The sequence below is a fragment of the Myzus persicae genome, unplaced genomic scaffold (assembly GCF_001856785.1).
Source record: "Myzus persicae strain clone G006 unplaced genomic scaffold, MPER_G0061.0, whole genome shotgun sequence".
Lineage (NCBI taxonomy): Eukaryota > Metazoa > Arthropoda > Insecta > Hemiptera > Aphididae > Myzus > Myzus persicae.
This window is the reverse complement of record NW_019100526.1, coordinates 385185-399567: the sequence shown is the minus strand read 5'-3', so window position 1 is coordinate 399567 and position 14383 is coordinate 385185. Positions and strand designations below refer to the sequence as shown.

General features: G+C 31.9%; 1 protein-coding gene across 2 annotated transcripts; it reads right to left on the bottom strand.

Moving 5' to 3' along the window:
* Positions 1 to 5105: 5105 nt before the first annotated feature.
* LOC111030496 (vinculin) lies at positions 5106 to 14167 on the bottom strand. Of its 2 annotated transcripts, none has more exons than XM_022310035.1 (10): positions 14135 to 14167; positions 9694 to 10143; positions 9484 to 9628; positions 9206 to 9405; positions 8729 to 9148; positions 8514 to 8650; positions 8297 to 8427; positions 7908 to 8234; positions 7090 to 7823; positions 5106 to 7014 (listed from the first exon to the last, which is right to left on the bottom strand). In XM_022310035.1, exons 1-10 carry the CDS (start codon positions 14150 to 14152, stop codon positions 6754 to 6756), a joined length of 2823 nt encoding a protein of 940 aa, XP_022165727.1. In that variant the 5' UTR covers positions 14153 to 14167; the 3' UTR covers positions 5106 to 6753. The 2 variants fall into 2 exon arrangements, with proteins under 2 accessions (XP_022165727.1, XP_022165719.1); XM_022310027.1 differs by lacking the exon at positions 14135 to 14167 and adding an exon at positions 12965 to 13346.
* Positions 14168 to 14383: the final 216 nt, after the last annotated feature.

Below are 14383 nucleotides of genomic sequence, written 5' to 3'. Positions count from 1 at the left end.
TGTTTCAAATTCATTGAAGCAGAAAGATCAGATTATGTTAGAAGGGGCAAATCCTAATATAGCTATTTAGCGCCCTTAAAAATTGTCGATAAAAAATCCACCTAAAATGTGTAATTATTGTGGACAATTTCAATATTCACACAATCATACTATAATGATATTATATTCACACATCTTGGATATGTTTATTTTCAAATAAAATCTGATATTAAAAACTTAGACATACATCTTAATTTAATAAAGCATTATTACTTCAAATAAACTCAACTAATAATCCTTACTGTCTACTGAACTAAAAATACTTTCTTACTTTTTCTGAAGCAAATTCATTATTAATGTCTTTAGAATTAATGGATTTAGAACCTTGAGCTCAATAGCTATGATTGACAGGTCATTTAATCTTCCTTGTTTTGTAGTCGATCTTAAGTTTGATTTAATAAGATTCAGTTTACTGAAACTTCGTTCACAAGATGCCGACGGCATGGGTAAAGTAGGAAATATTTGATATAGTCTGTAAATATGTTGAAATGAGCATCTTGAAAACCATTTTTAAGAATAAAATTCAAAATGTCATAGGAAAGAGCATCTTTTAATTTATTTTCCAATTTACTTATCTGCATGTTGAGTAAAACTATCCAACTAAAAAATAAATTGAGTTTATCGATATTTTTTTCGTATTTAATACAAAAGTTTATTGCATAGTTTTTTAATTGAATTGCTGGCATAGTAAATAAAAACTTTTCATTAAAAAAAAATCTTTTGCAGCTTCTTCAATTGAGTTGAACTTTTATAGTAAGTGCCTACTATAATATTTTAAACATATCTTATAAATATATATTTTTAAATTTAATTCATAATATCTGCCAGTTTAATTGATAAAAATAAATAAAAATTATTATTATTATTATTATTATTATTATGTTGATTATACTTAATATCAAATAAAAATATATACCTATGCATTGTCTCATGCTCACAACCATGACTTCATACCTATTTTGTTAAGTATCTATAACCATGTTCTCAGCCAGGCCCAAAGAAGAGCTATTCAGATTTCGAGGTGTTACAGAGCCGCCTCTGATATGACTACTAAGGTCCGCACTAAATACCTACAGCGCATCTTCTCGCCAAAGAGCAGAACAGGATTGAGGCGCGTAAACGAGAAGTCATAACCGTAGCAGTCATCATGAAGCAGGAGAGTGAGGTGACACTGCACGAATAGTAGGGGTTATGGGACCACATGACGAAGGCGGCGTAGACGCGGAGGGTGATTCCAGGTATCTGGAGATGGGTGAATCAGTCAGAGCTCGGAACCATGTCTTTTCATGAAAAAAAACATTGTTGGGACACGGATGATTCCAGGCACCAGCACCGATTGTGGAAAAGGAGGATGGCAGCTGATCCCCGCTGCAACCACATGCGATGGACCAAAGAACACAGTGGAACATAATATGCTTTTGGCAAGCGCGAGATGGAGCAATACCAACATCGGTCGGAGACTGCGGCTCGAGGATGTTCCTGATCATTTTGGAGCCGCAGAAAAAACTCCTCCGAGATGATACACCGATGAGACGACGGATTGAGGAGTCGGTGGAAATGCAGAGGCTGACGTTTGGCAAGATGGTGGAGTCGGTACTCGGCCGGAAGAAGGCTGCAGAGCGTGACAGACAGACAAGAGGAGAACGATAAGGTTAAATGTGGTTTTTTGTTCTGTAGACCGAAGGAGAGGTATATACAACCATAAATAAATAGATGTCTGTATCTATAACACTATATATAATATTATAGAGATGAACCATGCGTATGCGTTCTACCGTACTTCAAATATTATCCAGTACAGATCCAGTACCGGTCCACACCACGATTATCTAGTTCACAGTGTACCTTCCTAGGAATTATTATAATATGATATATGAATTATGGCGTAACTAAACAAACCATAATATCATTGGAAAACAAATGCGAAAACTTATTCTAGCCTATTACAGGTATGGGATACAACGAAATTGATAATACAATTACCTACTAGCCGTTATGACGTAACATAATACCAATTGGTTATTATTATGTGTAGGTTTTTGCGCCGCGTTATACTCCGACAGGCAACAATTAAAGCCAATCGGATTTCTAATCGGAGAGAGAAATTCAAATAAATAATTCCTATTCCTGCACTGTACGTCTGTACGGTGTGTATCATAGCATATTAGGTAACTATTATAATAACACTACGCAGCTCTGAGCTCACACAACAATAATATTAATATTATATACCTCTATTTAACAATCAATGGTTAATTTGTATCCGCATGCGTGACAGCCCGCCAATATTATATTATGGCACGTGCGTACTTCACGTGTATCATATTATTGTATAGATTGTACTACTGTTGTAGACATAAGATATACTACGGTGATGGATATTTTGTACCTCCGCCCGAGTCACCCAACCCTCTCGGCTCCTCGTTCTCGTACCTTTATTTCCAAAGACCGCAATTATTATTACATTATATTGTCGTCACAACAATATTCACTGTGGACAGACGCACATTGTATTTTGACGGTGCACTATAATAGAGGCACCTAACCATACAGGTATAGTACACGATAGGTAGAGGTACGGGCGGCGTGTATGCTGTACTACTTATAGTTGTACACGTCGTAATATAAATGTAATAATATCGTTAGACGTACAAAGTGCTAGGTATAGCCGTATAGGTAAGACGCGGTAGTCGAATAGGTTGTCCATTGTCCATTTGTTGTCGGTTGTAAATTCGGATGTACACGAATGATTGGTTCCCATAGCAACGAAAAAAAATGTACATCCAAATTGCTTTCCACTAAGATTTTACAAACAAATTTCAAATTTCAATCAATCGTAAATCTGATTTTTTTTAAGTGAACAATTACGTTACAACTCGGCTATAGTCCATGTTATCTTATTATAAATGTACACAATAATATTTGAATGGTATATAAAAAATTGATTGGTATACCTAATATGAATAATGAATACCTACATTTTTGAATAAAAATGTGTGAAAATGTTCGACCACAGTACCACACGTACCAAGTATAGGCAGTGCTTAGTCTGCAAATTATATTTAGAATAAAAATTGGAATTGATTTTAAAATCTAAAAACCAATTTTGGCGTTTCGGAACCAAATAGAATTTCCAGGAAATTCCATCACCAACACTTTAGCGAAAGGTTTTGAGTATCAAGTAACCACGGTTATCTACCATATATCTAGATTACCATGATATGTACCTATGCCCAGATGTCCTATATACATGTAACTTCCACCCAGTTGAGAATAATACGTAATTAATCAATTAATAAATTATCTTCTAAATAAATGGTCTTTAAACCTGAATGAAAAAACTCTTTTGGATTTAATTAAGGTTCCTCGTAAGTTATTATTAGTGCAATTTAAAATAAAGTTATTAGTAAGTTATATTTTATAATCCATTACAATTCGTCAAATTCGCGAAAATTTGGAAATTATTTTGTGAGAAAATAAATCAAAAAAATTGTTCGACATTTTATGTCTTTGCATGTAGAATCGAAAAACGATACTTTACATAAAGCGTTACGAAACCACTACAAAAAAAATTGCCATGGAAACCAAAAAAAATTGTACACCAATAGCAGTTGTGTATTTATTTTTTATAAATTATATTATAAATATTACCTAGGTCTGTGCTACATAATATGATAGAAAGGAAAGCAAAGACATAAAATGTGGTACTTCATTGCAGACTCGTATACAATATGTTTCCTTTTATCTAGGATTTTTAAAATGCATTCAAGATTCCTCACAAGTTTGTCTACCTTTAAGAAAAAAAAGAAGTTCACCGGAAAGTCAACTTAATTTTTTATGAATGTTTGAAGTTCAAATATTTTTTCAATGGATATTCGCCAGTGAACTAACGATTTCTCGTTGAACGAGTTTTTTTATTTTGCAGTACTTAAAAACGGAGAATCGTAGCAAATACTTGAAATTTACATCGAATGTTTATTTTATCATTTTCTATGAAGGATAAAAAATACAAATACTTTTGTTGGTCAAAAAACTTTAAAATGTAATATAAAGTTATAATAGTGATTAAAAAATATTAAAAATAAATAGGTACAATTTTTTTATAAGCATTTTTAGTTCAATTTTCATTAAATTCATCAAAATCACAAAAAGTTCTAATTTTGTATGGCTAAGAATTGAAAATTTAAAACAAGATATTTCATATTGTAACCAAATAATTACACTACTAAATCACAATATTATAAGGTCCAAAAAATTACGTAACTAAGTCGATCAGTGTGATGGACAAAAGATTGGTATGTTTTGGCTGAAGTTTCTGATCGCCACCCCCCCTTTTAAGATTCGTATAATACCGACCCGTTGTCCAGACACGAGTTAATAATTTTAATAGATTTCAAAAAACCTAACTTGGTACTCCGCATTGCTCAATACTCATAGGCGTAGTGATGAATTTTTAAGAGAGGGGGGCTATAACCTCTTCTTTTTCCTTGTGGTTTCAACGACGCTGCCGAAACTACTGGCGAATTCCTTCGACAATGGAGCTATAGTCTATAATGATTCAGGTACACATACATATATTCTAAAAATGTAACTAAAGAAAAATTAAAGGAACAAAATATAAAATTAATATTATGTTTCAGTCTCCTACATAAACGTATAAAATTGTACATTTTTAGACAAGGTGCTAAACAGAATCCCGAGGGGGCTAGCCTCCTCTCCATTCTACGCCTATGTTAATACTAGGTAATAAGTTTCCGCTGCAGCTTAAGTAGATATGATTATTATATAATTGATAACTAATGACTTTATAATGAAAATACAAAGCAATAAGCAAATACAGATTAATCGAGAGAATTATTATGTTTGTATTTATTAAGTATAATAAATACAAATATAGGTACCTACAATAAAACACATCCTGAATAATGGAAATAATTTATTAGCACCAACTATATTAATACAATATTTTGTGTATGAGTTGCATATGAGTAAAATAAAATATACCAAAAAAAAAGGTAAATATGCTAGTACAATAATTTTAGTTAACTCGTTGAAAAACTAGTAAGTTAGGAACTGAACACAACATTGTTTATTAACGGCAAGTTAAAATTGATTCTTTTTAAGTATATAGCGCTATCCCAGTTAAAGAACTGGGTCACAGCAAAATATTTTTTTTGATGTTAGTCATTTTTTAATGAAAGACAATGTTGTATATAAAATAAATAAAAAATAAAATAATATAACTCAAGAAAGAAGTTAAATACAAATAAATACAATATTAAATTACAGTTAATGATGAACAAAAAACTAATATTTGATAAGAGTATACAAGAAAAAAAAATAGATAACATCAGACATTTTATAAATGTTATACGACAGCATTCTGTAGCAAGATTAAGCAATACATTGTATCCAAAACACAAAATATTCGTATTGTACACAATAATATGATAAAATATTTGACAAACATTAACTATTTTAAAATAGTGATCTTTTAAAAATAAACATATTATTACAAGCAGTATAACAGTCAATTAACTTAAAATGTTGAAAAATAGAAAAAATAATACATGGAAACACAATTGTGACGGCTATGAAATGGCACTAAAAAATTTACATTCCGAGCCACACAGGTTTTGTTCAGCATCAATATTTTTTACTGTATCAAACGAATGATCTTAAGTCTTATTTTATGATTGTAAATGTTATTATTTCATACTACCATTGATGTAATATGACGTGTATTTATACATTTAAAAGAATGTAAAAAAATATATCATACGTACACATTTAAATATTTAAAATATTATTATAACTTAAAAGTATAAAAATAATACAATTAGAACATAGTGTGGCGTTATTAACAATTATTATAGATACAAATCTTAATATGTAAGTGGCTCGGTAGTTTTTGTAAACTAAAATAACAACTTAATAAAATTGTTCCGTTAAAAATATTTTAAAGTAAAAATCAGATATAATAAAATGGAAGCACTAAATACTTTTATAACAGAACATGTAGAAGAACATTTTTGTGTTTACAAACATCAATTTATAATTAAAACAAATAACAACATAAATATTCTATAATATGTTTGTATGAAATACATTTTTCTAACAATCTTTGATTTCTATTTAAGCGCATTATCAATGCAGAATAACAAAAATATAAAAGCCTCTTTAAATTACCCTATATATAAAATTATCTAGAGGCATTTAATATAACTACATATTATATAATTAATAAGATACATAATGTATTAATTCGTTGTGAAATTGTCTCATTCGATGATTGAAGCATCTATGTATATAGGTAACTCAACAATAAAAGTTAAAGCTCGATTATTATGTCAATTTGATTTAATACTCTTAAACCAAATAAAAAATTAATTTTAAATACAACTCTAAGCACCACTAATCAATATAAATATAAGGCACATGTCGACCCGTTGGAATGATTTAGTTGCCGAAACATAGAAAATAAATATTTCTCAAGTTTGTATTATTTATTTTATTTATTTACTTCTAAACCGCATATTCAAAGACTTTTTTTCCATTAAATGAATTATAGTACTGCCAATGAACCAAGGACTACAACCTATCATACATGGTGCCCAAAGTGATTTATACCAATTACTTTGTTATAGCTTATAAATACTTAAATAATATTGAACACCTGTTTATGGCCATGGTATTGAAGGCGCATGGAAGTTATTAATAGTGATACCATGGTTGACGCCTGACCCAACATAACCGTATACCAGTGTCAGTTCTTATTTTAATTGAAGCTGCTTCGGCTGCTCGTACAGTTTCTTTAACAGACTGCATCAGATTCTGTGCATTACCCACTAACATATCTGTAGCTTCTTGATCTTCTTCTGAGCCGTGGGCTCCCAACATAGTTGCTTTGACCGTGGATAAGATTTTTAATTGAGTACCAATGGTCGGTATACGTTCACACACTTGCAGCAAGTTCTAAAAATTAAATTAATTATAATTATAACTTATAGGGTAATTAATAAGTTGTTATTAATTTTTAAAAAAACTTACAGTTCTCATTCTCTTATCGGTACACTCCCTAGCCAATTCCTTGGCTAATCGTGTCACTTCTTCAGAAGCTTCAGCAATTGCTTTAGCACAAGCAATAAGATCACGTTTGGTACCTGTCTGTCCACGAACCAATTGAGATAACCTGCCCATCAAAAGTGCCATTTTCTTTGCAGCAGCAATGATCTTGTTATCTTTACTAGACCATTGTCTGACTTCTTGATGAAGTCCATGAGCAGCAGCCATAATAGGTTGATTGGGTAATGGGGCATGCTTGAACATTTCATCTTCGTCATCAGTTTCAGCAGGTAATGGAGGTCTTGGTGGAGGTGCCTGTTCACCAGGCAATGGTGGACGAGGTGGGGCTATTTCGGACTCGATAGACAAATCATACAAGTCAGGTACAACAGTGATAGCTCCACGCACACCACGGACCGCATCCAACAACACGTTATTAGATTCTCTCCAACGTTTCACAGCTTGATCATTATTGGTATTTAATGCAACTGGCTTAGCATCTTGGACCATTCTTGCCACAGCAGCTTGCAAGATATCAGCTGCTCTATTTAATGTTGCGTGGAACACAGGATCTTCAGAATTATCAGCCTCTTGCTTGGCAACTTGATAAACTCTGTTTCCTAGACGAGCAATAGCTGTCGTATGTTCTACCATTTTATTGGGATCGTGTCTGGCAATAGCGTCCTCACACAGTTTTGCATGTTTACGCATTTGGTCCTCTAGAAATAAAAATAAAGTAATTAAATGTTAGAACAAAGAGCTGAAACAAAAATGTCATACTAATTTTACACTTTCATACTAACCAGAAAGTCGAATAAAAGTTGCTGAATCTGTAGCCTCATCACAAAGATTTCTTATGTGTGTTGCTGTATCAGCATACTGAGAACATAAATTGTCAAAATGCTCTCCAGCTACTTTATTATCAGAGTATTGTGATCGGATTTGTCCACCATTAATCAACTGAGGTCCGAGAGATTCAAGCTGTGTAGCAGCTTGATTTAAAGCTTCAGACAACTTTTTTCCACCACTACCAGTTGCAGCTACTAATCGTCCAGTTCGACCTGCACGTTTTGACCAGTCGGATAATCTAGTTGCTCGATCAGCAAAGTTTGCCTCTCTACCAGGAGTTCCTTTAAGTAAAAATAACATTATCTGTATATTAAAGAAGACAAGTATAATTGTATCTGCTAACCTTTTGGTACATGCACAGCATCTGTAAATTGTTTTAATGGCGTATTTATGTCAACAAAATCTTCTACAACACGACTGACCACTGCATCTTGTATCATTTTTTTCAACTCATCTAACTTGTGTGATAATTTTCTAAAAATTATACCATTACAGTAATATCTTTAATATGATTCACAACAAAAGTAAGGAGATTAAAAACAAAATGTCTTGATGATTACCTGGCTATTTGTTGCGCTTGAGGGGAATTACCTTCACCCCGGCGACATAAATCACTTAATTGTTGAGATAACATATCAACCTCATCACAGAGATTTAATATTTCTGCTCTTTGAACACCAGGAAGTCCATCTGCCACCTAACATATTTTATGTTTTAATAAAATACTAATAAGATGAGATAAACAAAATCTATGATAAATTTTTTTCTATTATACCCTATGCGCTTCATCAGTTATCAACAAAATTGCTCTTTGTCCCAAGCCATTATCATTTCTTTCTGGATGTAACAACCATTGTCTAGCTTGATCCAATTGCCCTCCAAGTGTATGAGCCACTTGCTGTCCTTTAGCAGCAACTCCGCTTTTCTCTGTGTCATTAACTGCTCTTGTTACTAGTTTCACTAACTCCCCAATTCTTTCATCAATGCTACGTGATAAGCTTTCTGCTTGAGCAGTAGCACCTTTTCCTTCATGTCTCAGTTCACAAAGAGCGTCAGTCATAGTGTTGATTTCCGAACACAATTTCTGTATTGGCTCTCGGACTTTAGGTGAACAGCGTTCTGATATTAAATGAGATTGTTCAAGCAAATGGCGAATAGACTTTTCACCCAGACCACCAGGCATTGACAATGGTTCCTAGAAAATAATAACATTTAAAATTTTAGCTAGAGCAATATATCATTTAAAACTTACTTGTAACCAATCGTGGGCAGTATGGACTTTACCTTCAATTACATTAAGAGCTTTTCGCATTACAGTTATGTTATCAGCTTCCCATTCATCTTCATCATAAGTTGTCAACTGTAATACTCTTATTATTTCTAATAACTCTCCTGTCATTCGACTAGTGAGATAATCTCTATTTTCAGCTGCTTCAGCTGCACCTTTACCTCCTAGAATTTATCTTAAGTTAATATAATGCAGATAATAAAAAAAAAATGTTTTTTTAAAATATTTTTTTCAAATTTTACCTTCTGAAAGAATATGAATATAAATCTTCATGCTACATATAAGTATTGGAGCTAATGTCTTCACTTGATCAAGACATCGAATAAGTATATCTCGATGAACTTGATGAGTAAGCTCTTTTTCACGAGCTCCTACTTCTCGGGAAACCTAAATATAAAAAAGGAGATTTTAATTAGTCTTATATTTTTTTCTCATGTAATAAATCAACTTACTTTACTTAGACATGGACTTAAGTCTTTAAGAAACTGCACTAAGTCTTCCATACTTTCAATGACTTCGGCAACCGCTAAATAATCCAAAACTTTTTTACACTCTCTAATGATTTTTCTGACTTCAGATTCATCAAAACACAACAACAAGGATGATGTTCCTTGCAAAATTCCTCTAGATCCTTCAATCAGTTTTCGCCGGGCTGGTCCACTATATGGATCTTGTTTTAACATGGCTGAAGCTTCTTCAAGTAAACGAGATGCCCCTTCAACTCGATAAAGTGCTGAAGGAAGATCTTGTTTAAGTATTGGATCATCGCTACTGTTAATAGTTTCTTTGCCCACTTTGATAAGGTTCATAACTGCACGACTAACAGCTTGAACCGGCTTTTCCAAGTCTGGCATTGCACTTCCATCTTCAGCATCTTCATGTAAAATTACCAACCTGGAAACCTATGAATTTAAAAATTATATATTAATTATATTTTGAAAATGTTTAAATTTAAAACATAACAAATCTAAATAAAATCAGTTTTATACTATAGACTACAACATACCTATGTTATTAAAATTATTAAACCATGAAATACGATGTACCTTTTAAGTATTAACAACCTATCATAACTATATTAACTATTAATATACTGTAAGACTAGTAAGTATTAAGTACCTAACTAGTAATTTAAAAATATTGAGTGTTAAAGTCATTTGGAATCCATATGTATCAGGTTCTGCTCTAAAAATAGTAATGTTTTGTCCCAACTGTAAGACCACATCAGTTATAAAAATAGAGTAGTTAAAGGGTAAACTAAATTATTTCTATATGCGCCTCTCTTGGGTCCTTTTAGTCAAGGAAATATAAATATATACAATAAAGTTGAGTTTGAAATACTTCCTGTGTTTTGAATAACATATTACCAGAAGAATCACATTTTCTATAAATATCTTGTTAGATAAATTTAACTAGACTATTTAAATGTATTGATTATAATATATAATTTTAAGCTCATAAGAAGTTATAAAAATATGGCGAAAAATAAATTAGTTGTGATCATTTTTCAGGCTAATAATTTGCATAAAATAACATCCAATATAGGTATATTTTTAATTTTGATTTTTTGATACATATCATTATTTTAATATCAAATACAATATACATAGGTATTATGACGTTTTATAACCATTATGTGAGTAATAACCTCGGTACCTAAAAACTATCTCCAAACAAATAATATATAGGTACCTACTAATTCTATGTAACTGTTTATAGAAGTCTAGATGTATTAGGGTCTCAAATATATCAATAATCCCGAACTTTGTGTTTTAAATTTTTAATAACTCAATTCTGTAGGTTTTATTATGTATCTAAAATCCCCCTCAAAGTTGTAATAAAATTGCATCCATTATGACAGATGGTAGGTGGTGCATCAATTTAAAAAACATAAATATTACTATTACTATGTACCTACCATCTAAATAGGCAGTTGTAATTAATATGATTAAGATGTGTTAAAATAATTTATATTATGAATTGTATTATTAGGTATCAGTTATTTTATATTAATCTATTGCATTAATGCATTATCAAGTGCATTATTAAATATCAATATATATTTTATTTATTTTATATACATATATCATCGAGTATATCATCAATATTATATAATATACCTAGATAAAAAGATTATTAAAATTATTCATCATTATATGCACTAATAATATTTTATAACAGCACATTAATGTCTAAATCTAAAGATTTGCTAATATGTAAATCACTAAATTATTTAATCAGTATTTAAATAAAAAGCATATTTGATATTAAACGAAAAAAATAGTTCATAATTAATCTTAAAAGTAACTTATTATGTTATAAATAAATATTCATTTAAAGTTTTTATTCAAATTTTAAAATAAATGTAAAAATGTAAAGAAAAGGTATTAAAAAAACTAAATTATTCTTTATCATTAGTAGGTACTAGGTAATGCATTTGATATTTAACTTAAATCACTAAAAGTAAACAGATAAATATGTTTAAAAAGTTTAAAAAAAAAAAGGTTTCTACTCAGAATGTTTATTATCTTTTATCATAATATACCTACCCAATAAATTAGAATGAATGTAGGTATTTACTATTTTGTATTTTGATTATAGGAATGTAGGTACTCATAATTTATCTATGAAAATTCAATGTCATATTAGTAAATGACTCATGTTTTTATCAAAATACTTCCTAAAGGTATATTTTAAAACAAAATTATATTAAATTATTAACGTTAACTGTTCTTTATTATATTGCACTTTTTGTAATTTTTATCAACATTACAAAGATAAAACAAATTCCTCAATATAAAACTGTAGTTTTGATTGTACTATCAAATATTATAATTTAATAATTATTAAATGTTTTATAGTTAATGTCCTACCAAAGCATTAATAATAAAACTTATTTAACTACACCAAGTTTTTATTGAAAATTAACTTCCATCTGACTAGCTGACCTACTGTATAAAATTGTTTACCTTGTCTCTTTATAAAAATATACTGACTACTGAAATAATAAAAAGAATTTCTCATCAAGGATGACTAGTAGAAGATTTTCTGAGGTGGACTAGGGAACTCAAAAAGCCTATGTTCAGTAATCGAAGAGTTTACAACAATGAATTGCAGCATCAACGGCCGCTGAGCATACAAGATGGCCATTATGCTCGTAAATCAATCACCGCGTAAAACATTTCAAACAAACATGATATGAACATGATGGAAACATTAATTGAAGGCACATTGGCATGAGTCCATCACACATTATACACAAAAAATCCTTGAGATCAGATCAAAAGGAAAAAAAATAATAGTAATAATAATGAAGTAGGTACCTATATAAATATAATTTTTCATTATAACAATATATTAAAATTGGGTCAAGCTCGCAGACAAGGAAAGTGACAAGTGTAACACACACACACGAGCACAATAACACTCGATTATATTCCGTGTACACGACAATAAATATATTAGGACAACGATAATGCGAGGAGTGTTGTTGGCATTGGGTAAGAACGACGGCCGCGACAACAGCAGATGGTCGTCCTAAAAGCCCGAGCCCGATCTCTGCGAGTCTATATTACACGTAGTCTCTGCCTACACACGTCTCACGTGATATAATAACGATAATACCTATTCTAATATGGATAAGGCAGGTACCTACCTATTTCGTCGACCAGGCATCGCATCGCATAAAATATTATACTAGATTACATAAAATATTATCATTACCTGTTGGGCTACGGGTTCCAATATGCTCTCGATGGTTTTCGTGTGAAACACCGGCATTTTGGCGGCGGAAAATTCAAAAAAAAAAAAAAAGAAATTCAAAACCCGGACGAAACTCCGCACGGGATATAGGTACAGTACCTATCTATCGGGCGCGCGGGCCAACACACGCACAAACGCGACTGTCGCGCGGGCGTCGTTGAGGGGGGTAGGGGCGGTGCGGCGCACAAAGGTGCAAAAAATCGGGCGCGCAGAGCAACACGAGCACAACACTATCAATGGACCAGCGAAATAACCATTTATAGGAAACGACGTCGACTTCTTAAAATAAACACAATTCTACTGCGGCGGTGTGCGGTTCGGCAGACGGTTCAGCAGCGCCAGCAGCAGCACTGTGCCGCCGTAGCCACTCGCCGCCACACCTCCTCGCGCGCTCCCACCAGGACAGATACTCGGTTTGGTAGTTGCGGTAGACCCGTCCCCTCCACCCCGCCGGTCCCCACGACGGCCCGAAATGTCGTCCAGACCGAGTTAATATAATATATTTTTTTTTTGCCACTCGTTGGCGCCCACTATATTCAATGGAATTATAAAAAAAAAAAAATATGTCGAGTGATTCATTAGTAATAATAATTTATTGTACTGAAATAATTAAAAAATTATTATTTTCGACGATATATCGATTATATCGATTAGTTCAGAACATTTTCACGGGGAGAAAAGCAAAGCCGAGTACTGGAATTCGCTTTATTTTATAAAATATGTCGTTTCTACAAATAGGTACAAAAAATAATTCAATAAATGTGACTACTTATAAACGTTTTTGTTTCGTCAAATTTATTAAAAGTAATGTTTTTTTTTATTAAGTAGGTATGTACAATCTGGGTTGTCAAACAATGGAAATTAATCATTTGTAGAGAGATACTAGGAGAGAAACCAACTACCAAGAGTAGACACTGGACAATCGAAGCTGTGCTATAGTGTGTTGTGGGTAGTAGAACATTGGGCCGGTTCAACATTTTGGCCGGGGAGTGGCTGAAGTGCTGGACAATATTAACCTAACCTACTTGTTAGATATCATGGATGAGCAGTACCTATGCTTAAAAAAAGTATTTAGATACAAAAGATAATATACTATAATATGCTATAATATAGTTTATCATTGTAGAATACCTGAATACTGGGCCGCATATATACTATAAAGTATACACATTCCATTCAGTACACTTCTAGGAAAAACTTACATGGCTGCATATAATGTTTTAGTTCTGTTTTTCATATTGGTACTTCCATAAAAATTAAAAATGTATGCCTAATATTCATCTTGTGGAGTTGTAGATAAAACATTAATATATATACGTGTTGGTGTCGCCATTATCAACGTACCTATACAAAAGTCAAAAATATAAGATAAGTTGCAGT